The following is an 18597-nucleotide window of genomic DNA, read 5'->3' as shown; positions in this document are numbered from 1 at the left end:
TCAGCATGACTTCCTCTGCCTTCCTTCTATTCTGCTACCTCATAACCAGGCTCGTCGATCCACTCGAAACATGGGGAGCACATCAATAATGAGGGGAGTGCAGAAGAGGACTGAGGGGTTTCACAGGTCATATTTCATGGAAGGTTCACTGCGTGACACAGATTGAAGAAGAGACAGAGGAAAAAGGGTGCTGGAAGGTGTTGCAGACAAAGAAAGTGCACCGACTGGACGAGGCGGGGGAGAAATGGGACTAGATATGGTAAACCACCGAGAAGAGACAGAGGGCAGACTGAGAGAGAGGAGCTAAGGACGAGAGGGTGGAGAAAAGGTGGACTAAGGGTTTTCAATTCATGACAGAAGGGTCATACTTACTGTAGGGTACACACTCATACTGGACCTCCAGGTACTTGTAGGTCCCTGGGCAGGGGTCAGGGAAGACATCTAAACCAGTGATCACAATACACTGGGTCCGATTGTTACATCTGGCAAGAAACAAAGACAAAAAAGTACAGATGAAGGACAAAATAATTGTTAAAAATGTTACGCTTCTGGGGCAGAATAAAATAATAATGAACTAAATGTCTAAAAGGAATTAAATGCATAAAATGCTTAAAAAAGAGTAAAAGTGGAATAAAACCTGAACAGAAAATAAGTTCACACTGCTCAACAAAAAAATAAACACTCAGGAAATAGCAGTGATAACATTAAGGGGATGTTTTTTTTTTTTTTTTGTTTTTTTTTTTAAGATTAGCACCTGTAGAGTAAGGGAGAACCTCTCATTTGTATCTCGTGTCTACAATGTTGCGGAGGTTTTTTGTGCTATATGACTCCATATTTTCCAATAGCTTGGACTTTGTGTCTGAATGGGTTTGACACCGTATTACATTTAGATTTAATTACAGTTTTTTTTTTTTTAGCCTTTGTTCAACTTTATTTTTGCTATTTGTGACAAGATAAAATCCAAACCAGTTTTACTTAACTTCATTCTTCTAACTCAACTTTATTAGCATTTAATAATAAAACAAGAAATATTATGGAGAGCAGACAAAAATGATGCGTACTGACTATTGCTGCATGGTAACCTAATGCAATCTATGAATTTATTTTTTTTCACTTCTTTCTTTAGTGTAGTAGATTTTGCACATGATTTTGTTTCTGGTAAACATCCTGACTCAAATGTTCTGGGTAAGTTGTGTGAGGTTGCTCTTGCTCTGAATGTAAAAGTTCTCAAATACTAAAAAATACCTAAAAATCCAGACAAAAAAAGATATATATAAGTTGCATTGGGAGTCATTTTTATGAAGACCTGTGGATGGGCAGCAGATAAAATAGATAGATGGACATCTTCATGGGAAAAAAATGACCTGAATATTAACACATCGGCTGTTGAATTTTATTACACCCTCTGTGTGCAGCTGTGCCAACCTAATTTCAGCTAACACATGTAACATCTGGAGAGCAGACATTTTAAATTGGCTCTCAGTGTTCTCTGAGATCCAGGTACTTGCAGGTGACTACCTTCTTGCTGCACTAAAACCAAGATAGTGACATCAATACGCCGAGCGTGTCGTCTTTGTAACCATAGGGACTTAAAATTCTATTGGGAGTGTGAGGAGTCAGATCAATAACTCTGTTCTGCTGATTTAGCTGGGACCAGAGAAAATATTTGTTTCTTCTTATCACAGACCAGTGCCCCCATTTACAGCAGATCAGTGGAAAATGTATTACTAGTTGGTCTGTTTTTTACCTTTGCCTTTATTTTCAGCTGGAAAAGTTACCCAAATGTTTTTTTTTTTAGGTTTTTTTTGTGTGTGTTTTAAGGTAACATATAGCAATAGTTAATGCAAAGAACATAGACTCAGATATCAGTGCCTTTTTGGTCCCAGCTTATAAACAACCTTAATTTTGCTGCATGCCATCAGTCCATGCAGTGCTTATTATACACATACCCACACACACATATACATACATATATGTATGTGTATATTTATATATATATATATATGTATGTATGTGTATGTGTATGTGTATATATATATATATATATATATATATATCTATATATACATATATATATATATATATATATATATAGAGAGAGAGAGAGAGAGAGAGAGAGAGAGATATTATATATCTATATATCTATATATCTATATATCTATATCTATATCTATATCTATATATATATATATATATATATATATATATATATATAGATATATATATATATAGATAGATAGGTAAACACTCAAAATGCCTTTGGAAACACTAAAGATATACAATTTCATTATTGTTGATGCTCATTTTAATCATAAGACCTGCATGTTTGAATAAAGTAGTTTATAATAATATCTGATAAAGAGTACTTTAACCAGCATATTTGTTAAACACATTAGAATCCACATACAATTGTGCACCTGTGTTCAGGGAGAATCTCAAGGGGCATTTGCTTTATTAATAGTTCTACGCAAAACAGCAACTGAATATCAGCATATTAAATTTGTTCTTATCGAAATAAAATACTGTGGAAATTAAAACACACATCTCATGGTGGGACAGCAATATCAAGCCTGTTTTTGTGGGTAATATTTCATGAGTCTGCAGCTCTTTCTACATATTAAATGGTCACTTTGATGACTTTCCCTGCTTTTCTCATGCGTAAGTGTATCCTTCGGAAGCAATATAAATTTCACTGCTTTATCTACCAGATTCCACTGAGACCAGGAAATGAATGCCTAGTTTATGTCAGGCATATGAAACAGATTAATATAGAAAAATAAAATTAGTGACACTAATGAGACACAGACCTGTTGTCATTGCTCAGAAATACGCATTGAAGAACAGAAGGAAACCCAAAAGAAGCTCATATTTCTTTTAAAACAATGTTGACATAATGCTGATAGCTCTTCCTGATATATTGGCCTAATTTTAGAGCAGTGCAACAGGGGCGTCCTGATCTATGGGATTGTGTGACTCTGATTCCTAGCTCTTCTGTGAAACCTCGGGCATCTCCTGAGACCAATTGAAAAAGCCCTAATGACTTCTTCTCTGCATAGTCTTAGCCCTCATTTTGAGAGAAAGCATGTAATTGAAATTCCACCCATAAAAAGTTCAGCGTTTGGTTTGGCAGGCCACAGGTCTCCAAGTGCACACTAATTAAATACATTCAAAATATGATATCGCTGACTATCTTTTGATAGTGTGAGGCTATGTAGTAATTAATCATCTACATAATGAATATTAAGTGGAAGGAAGCTTTTCTTGACTTTCCTCCAGAGTAAAACACTCTACTTCTATAAACACGACAATAGCTCCACTGGATAAAACCAAAATGGAAAAAGAAATTTAGTTTGTCTTGTAATGCAAGTGAGAGATATGATGATTAACCACTGGGAAATGGAGCTTTATTTTTTTATTTTCTTTTTTTCAGGTAAAATCATTGGATTTTTTTCAGCAGGGATATTATCTGACTGATTTCTGTTTTCATTGTTAGAAAGAAAAATATACAACACTGTGTGTGAAGAGTTTATCGTTCAACGGCTCACAAAATAATGAACTATTTTAAATGTAGAGTATTTAGTTAAAAGAAAAAATAAACAGAAATAGTGAAAGTATGTGTGAAACAATTTTCCCAAATCCTTTCCAGGTGGAAAAATAAAAGAAGTGGGGAACAAAGCTTTCCATACTGATTGTGTTCATCTTTCCCCCTGGCCTGTTAATCACACTGAAGTATTCCAAATATAATCCCATCACATCTCTGACCTTTTAGACGAAGCAGCCATCATTACAATTACAGTGTTGTAGAAGATGCTGCTTGGATTTGACGCAAATCTCTTTTAAAAATCATCACCGCAGATGACAGTGAAAAGGGTACAATGTGAGCCAACAAGGTAATACTGATAGTACTCCTGATACCATGTAGCCACATTCAATCTAACCTTCACCATTACCAACATAAACCATGTCAGAGGAATAATTGGGCATGGAGATAATGTGGAGGTTGAACAATGTAATCCCTCAAATGGCAAAATTGCTCCAAATTACATCTAATCTCAGCTATAGGGAAATAAAGTCTACTTAAGTGATAAAGGACTTTGTATTACATTTGCTTTTCACAAAAATATCTTTTGGAATAAAATATGTATCTTTATAACCAATTCTCCATTGTATACACATATTATTAATTAAGCTTCACCAAATATGTTTAAGATTTTAATAAAAATTTTTCTTTGTATCAATTAAGAACTGAACACTTGGAAAGAGATCACTGCTCACTTTGAATTGTTCTTTCCACAGATTATCTAGTAAAAGAAAAAAAAAGGCCCCAGATTAACATCATGTTCCATGTAAATGTACATTTACATAAACATGGAAGACAAGCATTGCAGCTGGCTATTGAAACATGTTACGATACTATTATAGTTTAGATATAATCAATCTATTTTCAGCTATAGCTAAATTGCTTGATGTTGGATTTTGAGCTTACAATCTTAGCATTGTTTTGATGTTGCAGTCTATGCATGTAATTGGGGAAAACTGATGTGTGTTCATTTTATCAGTGGCTACACAACTTTCTTTATAAGCAGCATCACGTGCAGCAGTTTGAGATGCGGCATACCAACATTTCATATATTTAGAGCTCCAGTCTAAATAAAGGTATCAGTATGGGTCTGTGAAATGATATTTCATATCTTGAATAAGCATTTTGACAAGTGGCAATGTAATTACAGCTGGTTGAAATGGTTCAGGCCCAACAATGTCTGTCTCTTATGTGGTCTTCCCAGTTAAGAGGAGCGATAGGGCCATTAATTGCTTAATACTAGATTGCTTTGCCTCACCTCAGCAATTTTCTATCCCTCAACACTCATGAAACCTAAAGTGAACATTTGTAATTCACAGTATAAAAAAAAAAAAGAAAGGAAAAAAAAAAGGAGTAGCAGCAGCGAAAACAATAGGCATGTCAGAGGAGGAGAGAAGCAACATGAGTGAGGGGAGCACATTACGGAAAAACGCACAATCTACTTCCTGGAGCTCCCAGTCTGAATTTCAATCAAATTAGCGTCTCTTAAACTCAAAGTGACCCGTCTAGACCCATTTCATCTGAAATGCTGATGAGGTTCATGGCACAATTATCAAGGCAGACATCTCTCTCAAGAGGCAAGCCTGTTGATCGCAGACAGGCCAATGAAAAAAATTAAATCATTTCCAGGGCCACAGAATGGCAGCAAGACCATCTGACGTGAACAGGACACAAAGCACACACACATACATTACACCATGTTCTTAGTATAATCACCTCCACTATCAGTATATTTAGACTATTATCTAATGGGGTGGCCCAATATTGTTTCAGGAACTGGGTCATTAGAAATGAACTATTAGTATCCTGCTTTTAACTTGAGGTCTTAACCAATATCCGGGTAAGACATCCCTGAAACATGTAATTACCTTCATATGCTTGCATTTATGGTATATTTAATGGATACTCGATGGTGGAATTCTTGGCTCTTAAAGAGTCAGGGGGGAGGCTGTCTGACTCACATCCGTCCACTTCTCATATTGATTTTCTTTTTTAAACTACAAGAGGTATATTGTCATGCCACTGAAGTCAATGGGAATGTTATTGTGACAGTGTGCTGGTCGAAATGTGACCTTTACAAGACAACAAAATGCGATGCCGGCTCACTCGTGCATTAAGACAACAAGCAAACCGGAAAAGCTGAGTGAGACTCCACATCTCAATATGACCAAAGAAAATAAGGTTGATGTCAGGACTGTTCTTTTCACTGTCAAGTGATCAGTTATGCGGTATCACACCGCACAAAGCTGACAGAAACCTGTCCACATGCACTCATTCACAAAACATTCTGTATGGTACAGGTACTGTTCACTCAGATACATATGTAAAAGGACAGTTTTCCCCTCTTTTGATCCAAACATCTAAAAGCCAAATAAAAATGAGAATACAGTGTGCCACGTAGGAAAATAGGTTAATCGTTTTTTGAAGCGCAGAATACTTTTTTTTTTTTTTTGTATTAATACAAATGATTATGTAATCCTTTAAAACTGGAACAAGTCAGCGAGTATTATTGTGAGTGAAAGTGGGTCAGATTTCTGTATTTACATCAAAGCAGACACAGCTTCTCATTACGTCAACAGATATTTAATGTTCATTAGATTTTTTTTCAACAACTTGTAAGGAAAAAACAGTTTACAGATAAACTAATCAGATGAAATGGTTGGTGTCTAGTGGCATTGAAGGGAAGGCAGCATGAACATAGTTGCACTATGAGTTTTATTTAATAATTTAACAAGATTAAACATAATATAATGGTTTTAGTAAGCAGGTAAATTGGATTTATCAAGCAGCTTTCAAGATAGACAGCTGGTTTAGGTGGATGATCGGCGATGGTGCAAATCACTGATCACCAATAATACATGTTCTTGTTCAAGACTTCTTCACCAACTGGTTAGAGAGCCGTTTCATGCATCATGAACTTTTGCACATCCCTGTGAAACGCCCTAACTGAATCTGGATCTTTATAAAATCTTAATCTGCCGTGCTTTAAATAAACACCAGCAGCGTATGTACAGAGAGGAAGAACAAGGCAGAGTGCTGTCAGGCGGCAGGAATGGAGATCCTTGGAGAGCCTTGCTAGCAGTACTGTCACTGATATAAATAGTGTAAAGTAGCATCCTTTAGTCTCCAGACCTTCCTCCCATTTACTGTTGTGAACTTGGAAGATAGAGCTGATTTTAAGCATATTGCTCAGCATTTTAACAAAAAAAAATGAATTCAGATTAAATTCTGCTGCGACTCAAAATATGTGTAATGTTACATTATACACAACATTTTGGATTGATATTAATAACTTTCCAGATTATCATTAACCCATTGTCAAATTCACATCTCACAGATGAATTGAATCTTCTCATTTAGAGAAGTATCTGAATTGATCAAATCCATCAATGATACACCCACTGGAAAACACATGATCCCATGCACTGCAGGAGCCAAGCATGTAATGTTACAGCAATCAATTGCCTTGTTATCAAATACTTACAACGAAGCTCATTAGTGAAAGAGAAATCAATAAGTAAGCCACTTTTCATACTTTATATCTTAATATGTCTTCCTCAGTCAAAATAATTAATCAGTGTAAGCCACTGTCATCTTTCCAACTCCTGCAGAGATCAGAATGCATGGTTAAATGTGAGGAAATCACAACCAAGCACCAGATGGTTGAGCAAGAAAAGCGAAATGCATCACAAAGTAATATCTAAATATGTATAAATGACAGTTTTAATCTTGCACGCACTATCTGTGTGGTTCAAATGCTTTTGCAGTCATTACCATCAGTGCAGACATGGAAATGCCATTACTGCAGAAAAAAAATCTAAATTCTGCAAAGAAAGAGAAATCACACCGCTGAATGTTATTATCAATGAATTAATTATTTCAAATTGTACTGCCATGCAGTTTCACATCTGCAAGGGAGGTGTCCATGAAAAAGAAAAAAAAGAAAAATTCCTGAACAGATTATCACCCACTTGAGTCGACTAATTGCTTGCAGCTGAATGTTCTAATTGAGCCACAACAGACCTAAGGCTATTTTCATAAAATCATTGTGCTCATGAATATAATATGCCAGCCAGATATAAAAACAAGCTGGAGTGCCAACAGGATCCATCAAACTCAGCAGAGCCTCAATCCAATTCTCCACACTTCAGAATCTGATTCATTTTGGATGTTTAAAACAGTTTTACACACAAGTGTTAATGTATTTATTTTCCCAACATACTTAAATTAAGAGACCAAAGTAACTGTGGCAAAAATATGTTGGCCTATAACTGTTGTGTGTGTGTGTGTGTGTGTGTATATATATATATATATATATATATATATATATATATATATATATATATATATACACACATATATATATATATATATATATATATATATATATATATATATATATATATATATACACACACATATATATATATATATATATATATATATATATATATATATATATATATATATATATATATATATATATATATATAAATCTCGACTGAGAATGACTACAAATGGCACAAGAAGCATACTTGTATGACATTTGGTATCTTAAGAGGCCCTTTCGTTTAAATAAATAAAGGAAGAGAAAGACAATCGCTAATTAGTCCCATATGCAGTCCTGGGCATTTTGTCAATGGGAGTTTATTTTCATGACTGTGGACTTGCTTGTTTTAATTTTATGGTATTGACAATATAATTAAAATGTATGACTCTCACTCAAATAATAATTTATCCATTTGCTCTCACAGTACCATGGAGATACTGCACATGAACATGTAAAAAATAAAATAAAATAAAATAAAATAAAATAAAATAAAATTAGCTCTGTTGAAAATGTACATCTAGCAACATTTTGCTACTTTTTTCCCCCTAGTCTATCAGCCAGTAGTATTGGAGTTAAACACACCTCACACACCTGGGAGATCAGTCTTAGCAGTTTTTTCTCTCATACACTCTATTTGCTATGAGTCTGAGTAGCGCAGAACTGACACCTGGATCCTCATGTACAAATGTTACGTAAGCATGAAAAGAATACGTATGCCATGTTCCACACCTAAGTTGGGATGTACAAAAGAATACTTTCTGTAGGTCTGTCCGTACCGCCACAGACACTTTGACCTAGCATGAAAATGTTTGTACTCCACGCAAACTGTTGTCATTAGAAAGTGACAGACTACAAAAGTACCAAAACATTTCTTTATGAACTGAAATATGTTTCTTCAAACAGTCTGAAGTAAAAATGAAAAAAAAAAAACTAAACACCTTATCAACAATCGCTAAACAACATTTAATCTTATTTGCCCGCATATATTGTGCCATAATGAAAATCTATTTCCTAAGTTCAAAGAAAACTGATCAGTTTTCTCTGTCTGTCACATTAGCATGATCCCACATCAATGAGTGTTAGCTGCAAAGCGCTTTATACACAACTTCACATGCCCGTCTTCTCACTGAGAATGCAGCACGGTGTCAGATGATCATATTAATTCAGAACAAAACTCTTCCTATTAAGTTCTTACGGAAGTGATTTGTCTGACTCAGTCCCCAACTGTCTTTGGGATCCCAGCTCAGTGTGGGTCGGTATATGGGGTCCCTCAGCAGCGAAGGTCTGGATGTCTTAGATCTGTGCCCCTCCTTTTACTATATTTTGGATGCCGCAATCTGTATATGTTTTCATAAATGATAAACACTAAGGGATCCCACTTCACAGCTTCTTGATTTGAGACCACGCCATTATAAATGGCAAAGCCAACACCAATTAGAATAAACCAGTCGTCGTAATATATAAATATCCATCCATCCATCCATCTTCTGCCGCTTATCCGGGGTCGGGTCGCGGGGGCAGCAGCCTAAGCAGGGAAGCCCAGACTTCCCTCTCCCCAGCCACATTTGCCAACTCTGCGGGGGGGAGTATATACAGTGTATATATAAATATACACTGTTCAAAAGAGAACACTCAAGTAACATATTATAGATCTGAATTAATGAAATATTTTTTAATTAAATACTTTGTTCTTTCCATAGTTGAATGTGCTGACAACAAAATCACAAAAAATTATCAATGAAAATCAAATGTATCCCATGGAGGTCTGGATTTGGAGTTATACTCAAAATTTCAGTGGAAAAACACACTACAGGTTGATCCAACTTTGATGTAATGTCCTTTAAACAAGTCAAAATGAGGCTCAGTAGTGTGTGTGGCCTCTGCAGGCCTGTATGACCTCCCTACAACGCCTGGACATGCTCCTGATGAGGCGGTGGATGTTCTCCTGAGAGATATCCTCCCAGACCTGGACTAAAGCATCCGCCAACTCCTGGACAGTCTGTGATGCAACTTGGTGTTGGTGGATGGAGCGAGACATGATGTCCTAGATGTGCTCAATTGGATTCAGGTCTGGAGAACAGGCTGGCCAGTCCATAACATCAAGCCATCTTCTCAACAGCCTTCATGTTCCAGGAACTGTGACACCCTCCAGCCACATGAGGTCTAGCATTGTCTTGCATTAGGAGGAACCCAGGGCCAACCGCACCAGCATATGGTCCCACAAGGGGTCTGAGGATCTTATCTCGGTACCTAATGGCAGTCAGGCTACCTCTGGCGAGTACATGTAGGACTGTGCAGCCCTCCAAAGAAATGCCAGTCCACACCATGGCCTCACAGCAAGAGGGTCACTGGTTTGATCCTTGGCTGGGGAGGGGTTTGGTCAGTGGCCTTTCTGTGTGGAGTCTGCATGTTCTCCCCGTGCATGCGTGGGTTCTCTCCGGGTACTCCGGCTTCCTCCCACCATCCAAAGACATGCATGTTAGGTTAATTGGTTACTCTAAATTGCCTCTAGGAATGAGTGTGAGCATGAGTGGTTGTCCGTCTCTCTGTGTGGCCCTGTGATGGACTGGCAAGCTGTCCAGGGTGTACCCTGCCTGTCGCCCAAAGCCAGCTGGGATAGGCTCCAGCTTCCCCGCGACCCTGAATTGGATTAAGCGGTTCAGAAAATGAATGAATGAATATATAATATATGAATATATATATATATATTCATTCATTCACAACAGACAGGAATTCTGACAGTGTCAGACCAGCCAATATCTCGCTCTATGGCAGACACATGTCATTCCATCCTGTGCACTTTGGCTCCAGTGGCATCCCTGCGTGACAACTGGTGTCATGTATTGAGTCTCCCATGGTATACAATTTTCCTGGTGGAATTCCATCATGGTTTAATGTGCTGGGACAAGTTAGAGTATCTTTAGTGGTTTAAATCACATGTCGAATTTTCAAATTGTCATGCTTCATGATGAATGGGCCGCCTTAAATTTATCCCTGAACACCGCACTGAAAAAAGAAAAAAAAATGATGATGACCCAATGGTCATTGAGAAAATATGTCTCAATAAAAATAAACAACAGACAGTTTTTTGGAACAATAGTTAAATGTAAATAGAAAAGTCAAATTTAGGGGCCTACAATACTGGGGACATCACACAACACTTCACTAGAAATATATCTGTCACTAAGCAGCAGCCTCCTTCTAGGAATATTAGGTGTGTAATCGCATGTTTCATGACCATGGAAGAAAACTTTTTTTTTTCCCAACATGACTCATTCACAAATTAAATTGTTTTTCTTGACATGAAATTTCCAGAATTTATAAATAACATTAATTAGATTCAATATGAGAGTCAGAGGACACTTTTTAACTGATCAACACCGGTAACCATGGCAGAAATATACACAAAGATGGTGACAGCAATAGTGTCAATACTGACAAAAATTATTCTCAAATATTGTCTGAAATTCTATTTGACTCAAATGTTACTTTGACCAAAGCGAAAATATATTTTTGCCCTAAGATTTAAGGTAACTGTGTCACTCAATAGATGGGTCTCTTGTGTGCACATAATAATTGATGCGTGTGCATCAAGACATAAAAATGTGGTGACCCGATGAATGTCGTGAAATTCTTTAATAGATGTCAATTTCTTTTTATTGTTTAATTATTATTTTTGACTCATGAATGAAATAGTTTAATCATGAAATGCTATTTCATAGTTTTGATATGCATTTATGATATTACGTGATTGTTTAATGTTTCTGCTCTCCTTCATTGAGGATATCAGCAGCACTATGTTGATGTTTCATTGCGCTGAGTCTGTAATAATGTTCATGGCAGGCCTAATTTTACAACCACTGTATTTGTTGATTCAAGATTCCTTGATTGTAATAATAACAATGATAACCATATCATTACGTTAAATTTATATATCATTGTATTGATATAAATGGCATGGCTAAAGCTAAAAATGTAGCAAGTTTCATCCGCTGTCCCCAGCTGAGCTGCTGTCATAATTCTGAGTGAGTAATTGCAGGCCTTGATACACATCATTGAGAATGTCACTCAGTGTTTTTACATAAAATCTGTCTGTCCACATGCAGCCGAATATTTAAATGCACATATTTGTTCTCACTGTGTGGTTTAAATAGATAAGTCTTATTACACAAGATCAAAGCTTTGAATTTTGATACACAAAGTGAACACTGCAAAGATTTAGCTGCCTTTTGGAATGTAAGTTTGCTCTTTTTACTGGACTGGATCCACAATTTTCTCCTGCTCTGAGCAAAGAGCTGTGAACCCCTTGGAATTATGAATAATTTCCATCTTATCTTTTTAGGTGACTGAAAAAGTTTACTGCCCTGTCTCTCTATTTCAGAGCCTGGCTCTGCCAAAGACACTGACCTGAGTGCTACTTTCTGCCGTGAGGTTCTGCATGCACGTCGGTGATGATGATGCACAAAAACCCGTCTACACAGAAGCTCGGTGTATTGAAGAAATTTTGGCAGTATACCTATTGTCACTCGAGTAGTAATACCATAATTGAAAATGCTAGAAAGAACAGCCATAATGGCTTAGACTTGCCTAATTTCCAAAATTACTTTATAAGCAATAGACTACAATACATCTCTAAATGGCTTAAACCTAGCTATCTAGATGAACCATGGCTTAATATAGAAGAAGCTATGTGTGAGGATATGGCAATTTCAGACCTGCCATTTATCAGCACAGCTGTCAAACGCCAAAAATGCTTTAAAAGCATTAATATCAGCTCCTCACTAATGGCCTGGTGGGAATTTCTTAAACTAACCAAATCCTTGCTTATTCCATGCAAACTTACACCTATTTGGAACAATCCCGACATCCAGCAAAACCGGAAAATGATAAACTTCCCTCAGTGGAAGAATAAAGGAATAAAACAGTTAGAACATTTAATAGAAAATGGGAACTTTCTCCCTTTTGATACAATTACTTCACGATATGAAATCAGCAGCACAAAATTTTTAGAATACCACCAACTTAAATCTATTATAGGTAAGAAATACACCCCTGATCAATTAAACTTGCAGCTACCTATCAGGGCTGCAGAATTCTTAAATCTCAATGCCCCGAAACTGTTATCCAAAATATATAGATTACTATCAAAGCTAGACAATTCCATATGTCTCCCAACTTCTAAATGGGAAGCAGACTTATCCAGTAACTTTGACCAAAATGAATGGTCACAAATCTGTTCAAATACATTTACAATGACTAAGAATTCAAACATGCAACTAATACAATTTAAAATTCTGCATAGAACTCATTATACAGGACACAGGATGTTCAGGATGGGTCTGTCACAATCAAACATCTGTCCACACTGCAATGGCAACACAATTGACAGCTACTACCATGCTTTGTGGTCTTGCCCACCTGTCCAGGAATTCTGGTTTCAGGTATGTAAAGATCTGTCAAATTGCTTCAAAAATCCTCACCAGTTTATGTATCGCAAAGAAAACTATCCTTCTAAACTGGAAAAGCAAACAAAGTCTGTGTATCCAGCAGTTCAGAAATCTCTTATTAGATCACATCAGTGTCGAGATGATGTCTGCCTCCTCAAGAGATCAGTCAGCTGAACTTTATTCCCTCTGGTCCCCTGTGATCAGCTCCATCACTTAGTATGGGGGGAGAATGTGACCTTATTGCGCTCGGGGTTGGTGGCCGGTTGGGGTTCTCTGGGGGCTGTGGGTCTGTGGTGGGCTCCTGGGGGGGGATTTTGACTGCTCCATTGCTGGAGTGGCTAGGTTTCTAGCCCTACTGTGGACCTGGATGGGCCAGCGGCTGGAGTTGCCGCGCAGCGGCGGGGTGAGGTCGCTGGCGGGGGATGGGTTGGCGGGCGTGACTCCGTAACGGGCGCCTGTGCCGCCGTGGGGTGGGCTGGGCGGGGTCCCGGGCTCCGGTGCCCGGGGTTGTCCCCTGTCTCTTGGGGGTGGGGGGTCGGCTTGTGCCGGGGGGGGGCTGGGCTGACCTGGACCTGCCGCTGCGGCGGCGGGCAGGTACGTGCTCTGGTGCCTGGTTGCGACCCTGGGACTTGTTGAGTGGGGGGTGTTTGATAGTGTGGATGGGATGTGAGTGTGTATGGAGGGATGTGTGTAGGGGGTGTGCGTTGAGGACTGGTGGCGGTACATAGGTATGTGGATGTGTGTGGGTGGGGAAGTGTGATGATGCGTGTGTGGGGGGGGTGTCGTGGTGTCTGTGGGGGGGGTAGTGCCGTGTGTGTAGGGGAGTGGGGTGATGCGTGTATGTGGGGAGTGGCGGTGGTGCATGTATACGGGTGTGTGTATGGGGGGGGAGGAGGGGGGAGGGGGGGGCGTGCTGTCTGTGTGTGTGTGGGGGGGGGCAGGGGTGTATGTATGGGGGAGTGGGTGGTGCATGTGTGTGGTAGGTTGGTGGATAAGTGTAGATATGATGGATGGGAGTGGGGGAGATTTGGATGTGACGTGGGGGTCAGGAGGATGGTTTTAAGGGTGGGCTGAACGGGTGGCTGGGTGGACCTGAATGTGTCCGGAAGTGTGTGTGTGTGTGGCTGTAGGTTTGTGCTGAGACAGTGTGAAGTGCCGATGTGTGGACAAGGTGGGGACTTCATGTCCCCAGGTGGGGGTGTCCTCTGTGAGTGAGGGGGCGGTGGACAATCGGTCTGGGATTCCCCTTCTGCCGCCCCGCCTCCTCTTTGTCCTCGTGCCCCCCTTCTGCATGTGGTGAGTTGGTCCCCTCTTGGGTCAGTGATGACTCTCTGGTTAGAGTCGCCGAAGGCTCTGGTTACGGGGATGGCTGTCCCCGGCTTGTCCTGGTCCTTGGGGGGCCCTGGGAGTAGGGGGCATGCCCAGTGCTGCGGGCGGCTCACCTTCTGGAGGAAAGCTCACTTTCCTCCAGACTTAAATCCCTCAACCCCTCTTCCTCCCCGCTCCCCATCACACACAGGCAGGGTATTGGGAGGTGTGCACGTGGCGCTGGGTGGTGAGAAAGGCCATCAAGGTGGTCTTGATCGCTGCACCCAGCCTCGGCTCACCTCCCAGTTTTAATTACACTTAGACACCAAACACCAAAACACTGACGACTCACATGATTAGGGGGAAGAGCATGCGGTGTATGGTGGGCGGGGCTGCTTAGGTGGTCCCTCTCCCAACACCGCGTGGCAATTCCCTCAGTTTTAATTGCAACTAATACATACTTCACAATCAGTCATAAGCGGGGGGGAGGCAGGGACGATAGGGTCTTCTCATGCCCCTGCTCTCGGGGCTTTACTGGGGGGGGGGTACGGGTGGGGGAAGAGTGCCGTCCATTAGGCCTAAGTCTGGGCTGGCCTGGCTGTAGGAGGGTTGTCGCCGGCCCTGGGGGGGTGCTGGGTCGGCTGCATCTGTGGGGTGGTGGGGGGGACGCTGTGAGTGGTGGGCGGTAATTATGGGGGCCCTGATCGGGGCCATCCTGTCCTCTGCCCCCTCTGAGGTATCTCACATGGGACATGATGGAGGGGTGAGGTGAGGATGTGTGGGAGTGGGTGTATGGGGTTACAGATGGATGGTGGGATGGCTGGGGGGGGGATTAGGGTTGGGGATATAGGTGGGTAGGGGATAGGGATGTGTGAGGATGAGTAGATGTGTGTGTGGAGGGGTATGTTGGCGCGTGGGTTGTATTGGGGTGTGCCTGTGTTGGAGGAGTGAGGGTATGTGTGTGTGTGTGTGTGTGTGTGTGTAGGGGTGGTGTATATGCGGAATGGGATGTGTGAGTGAGGGTGAAGTTTGGAGGGGGGCTATGGGTGGTGGAGGGGTGTTTGGTGGGGCATGTGTGGTTGGGTAGAAGTAGAGGGATGGGGTGGCGGGGTGTGAGCGTGTGTGTGTGTGTGGGGGGGGGGGGGTGAGCGTGTGTGGGGGCGGGGGCGATTGGGGTTCGTGTGACTTGGTATGGGTGAGTGAGTAGAGGTGGGGTGGGGTTGTATATGTTATGGATGATGTGCATGGATTGCAGAGGGTTGTGTGGATGGGGGTTGAGAGGGGAGTGCGTGTTTGGGGGGGGGTATGCATGTATATGTGTGAGGGGAGTGCGTGTTTGGGGGGGGGGGGGGCGGGGTATGCATGTATATGTGTGTGTGGTTTGGTGGTGGGGGGGTGGTGTCCTGTACCCGGGGGCGCAGCTGGTGCGCTGGGGTGCGACCTGGCTGCCGCTGGGTGGCGGTCTGGGGATCCTGGTCCTCCGTCGGTGTGGGCTGTGCCCTCTGCCTGCGGGGGCGGGGGGCTGCTCACGGGCTCTTGGGGCCCTGGGGCCTGCGCTCTGTCTGCCCTAGGTGGCCGGTGCCCGGCGGGATCGGCCCTTGCCGGCCTGGGCCTGCTGGGGCCTGTTCCCCCTGACTGCGGGGGACTCTGGTTGGGCACCTCCTTCGCCACCTCCTGGGCAGATGCATGGCTGGCTCTGGAGTGGGGGGGTTGGGATCTGTACCTGGGGGTGACTGTCGGTTACCCGGGTCTCTGGGTTCTCCTGGCCTTCCTCTAGCTGTAGGCGGGCGGGGTCACATTGGCATGATCACTCTTCTCTAAACACGTTCCACTCTGAATGTTCTGCATGAATGTTCTGCATGTGTCACAGTCACTGAGTCATCCAGCAAGTTTATTCACTAACAGCAGGTAGCTCTCTTTCTGTCTTTTTGACTTAACTTGCTAGTTTCTGGTCCTCATGATTGTCAACGGTTTTGTTCTCCACGAATCTAGAGTTGGCTTGTGTGGGTGTATATATTTATGTGTGTGGGTGGGTATGTGTGTGTACTTATGTGTATGTGTATGTGTATGTATGTATGTGTATGGATATGTATATATGTATGCATATGTGTGAGTGTATGTGTATATATGTATATGTATGTGTATGTGTGTGTATGTGTATATGTATGTGTATGTATGTGAGTATGTATATGTGTATATATGTATATATATATATATATATATGTGTGTGTATGTACGTGTATATGTATGTATGTATATCTATCTTTATGTATGCATGTATATGTACATGTGTGTGTATGCATGTGTATGTATGTGTATATGTATGTATGTATGTATATATGTATATATATAATGTATGTGCGAGTGTATATACATATATATGTAGGTGGGTATGTATGTGCATATACATGTATGCATTGATCTCTTTCTTTTGTTTTTTTTTTTTTTGTTTTTTTATGTTCTCTTTTCTGTTCTCTTTCTGCCCCTTTCCTGTCCTTTCCGGTCGGGTCCAGCAGCATAAACTCTGTAATACAAGCTATTATCCAAAACAAATTGAAAAATAAAATAAGAATCAAGAAATACAAGGGGATCATTACATCTACAAAAGTTCCCCTTGGCAAAATAAATTTGCTCAGCAGAACACAGCATCCAGAACATCAGTCTGCTTGCTTAAATGCTGGACAAGACAAAAAAAAAAAAAAAAAAAAAAAAAAGAACAGCCATAATACTACTACTGCTTTAATTGTTATTATTATGATTTTTATGACTATGACGATGATGGTGATTATTTTTATTTTTTATTATTATTATTATTATTATTATTATTATTATATCTTTGATTATTATTCTGTACAACAAACTTTTTGTTCCTTTTTTTTCCTTTCTTTCTTTTTTTGGCTTTACGTTTTTGCAGCGTGCACACACACACACACATACGCCCACACACCCACACGTGCCGGTACACATACCTACACACATTAAACATATGTCACTGAGAACAAGAAGTCCGCCCTCACCAACATGCCATAATAGAAGCAAGCACTGCTAGACTGATGTAAATTTAGACTGCGGTGCAGGTTTATGAAGACATGAGCAGGACTACAACAGACAGGAATTACTTACTGCAAAGTCCGATGTTGCCAGTATTCTTACATGGTGTTTATAGGTATGAAGAGCCCAATTGCTATGTTCATATCCTTTGAAATGTGAGAAAGGTGACAGGCTACTGCTGCTTTTTTTTATTTTATTTCTATTTCTAATCCCACACTTACTGTGTGTTTAGTTTTGCTTCTTTCGATGGTGTAAATCAATCTGACAGAAGCCCTGCTAGTTTCTATGCTGGAAGATCCTCCCCCCTTTGTAGGAAAATGTGTGTCGACATGGGGGAAACCAGACAAATTAAAACGGTCGGCAGCAGTCCAGTACCAGGCAACCATTACCATGCCCTGTCAATTTCTTTCTAAGGGGTCCTGAAACTTTGGCAGACACCTCATTTTGGAGTGATTGTTTTGACACTGCACAGACATGTCTGAGGTTTTACCTTTGTGACATGATCTTGTAAGCGTCTGGAAGATAGCAGTTGATGTTCTCCATCTGGAAGGGGTCGGCGTCGCAGATCTTGTCGTCTGTTCTGCCATAGTTGGCGCTTTCAATCATTATGACATCACTTCCTGGACACCGCAGATCAATGGGGTAACCCTCACAAGACAGCTCTCTCCTTACCAAGCCAAACGGCAGGGCAGCTCGACTAAATCCTGAGGGAGAAAGCAGAGAGAGAGAGAGAGAGAGAGAGAGAGGAAGAGCTCTATCAGTGTAAATCAAGGGGAGGTGTGTAGCTGCAATCACACAGAGAAAGACACGATAAAAGGAAGAGGATATAGGACATTAGAGCTGGATACACACCAAGGACATATCTCAATGCATGCAGTTTT

At 40.8% G+C, this 18597-nt stretch overlaps 1 protein-coding gene across 1 annotated transcript in view; it reads right to left on the bottom strand.

Annotated features, from left to right (window-relative positions):
* The window catches only part of adgrl2a (adhesion G protein-coupled receptor L2a), a 63867-nt gene extending 45539 nt beyond the window's left edge, over positions 1-18328 (bottom strand). Inside the window, exons 1-2 of the mRNA XM_079245258.1 lie at positions 18207-18328; positions 373-482 (exon numbers count right to left, since the gene is read on the bottom strand). Coding sequence (XP_079101384.1) covers positions 373-482; positions 18207-18322 — 226 coding nt within the window. The 5' untranslated portion in view covers positions 18323-18328. The remainder of the gene's footprint in view (positions 1-372; positions 483-18206) is intronic.
* Between the last annotated feature and the right edge of the window lie 269 nt (positions 18329-18597).

Source organism: Telmatherina bonti (genome assembly GCF_933228915.1).
Source record: "Telmatherina bonti genome assembly, chromosome: 8".
NCBI classification, from domain to species: domain Eukaryota; kingdom Metazoa; phylum Chordata; class Actinopteri; order Atheriniformes; family Telmatherinidae; genus Telmatherina; species Telmatherina bonti.
Note: the sequence above shows the minus strand (reverse complement) of the source record. Positions and strands in the feature narration are given on the sequence as shown.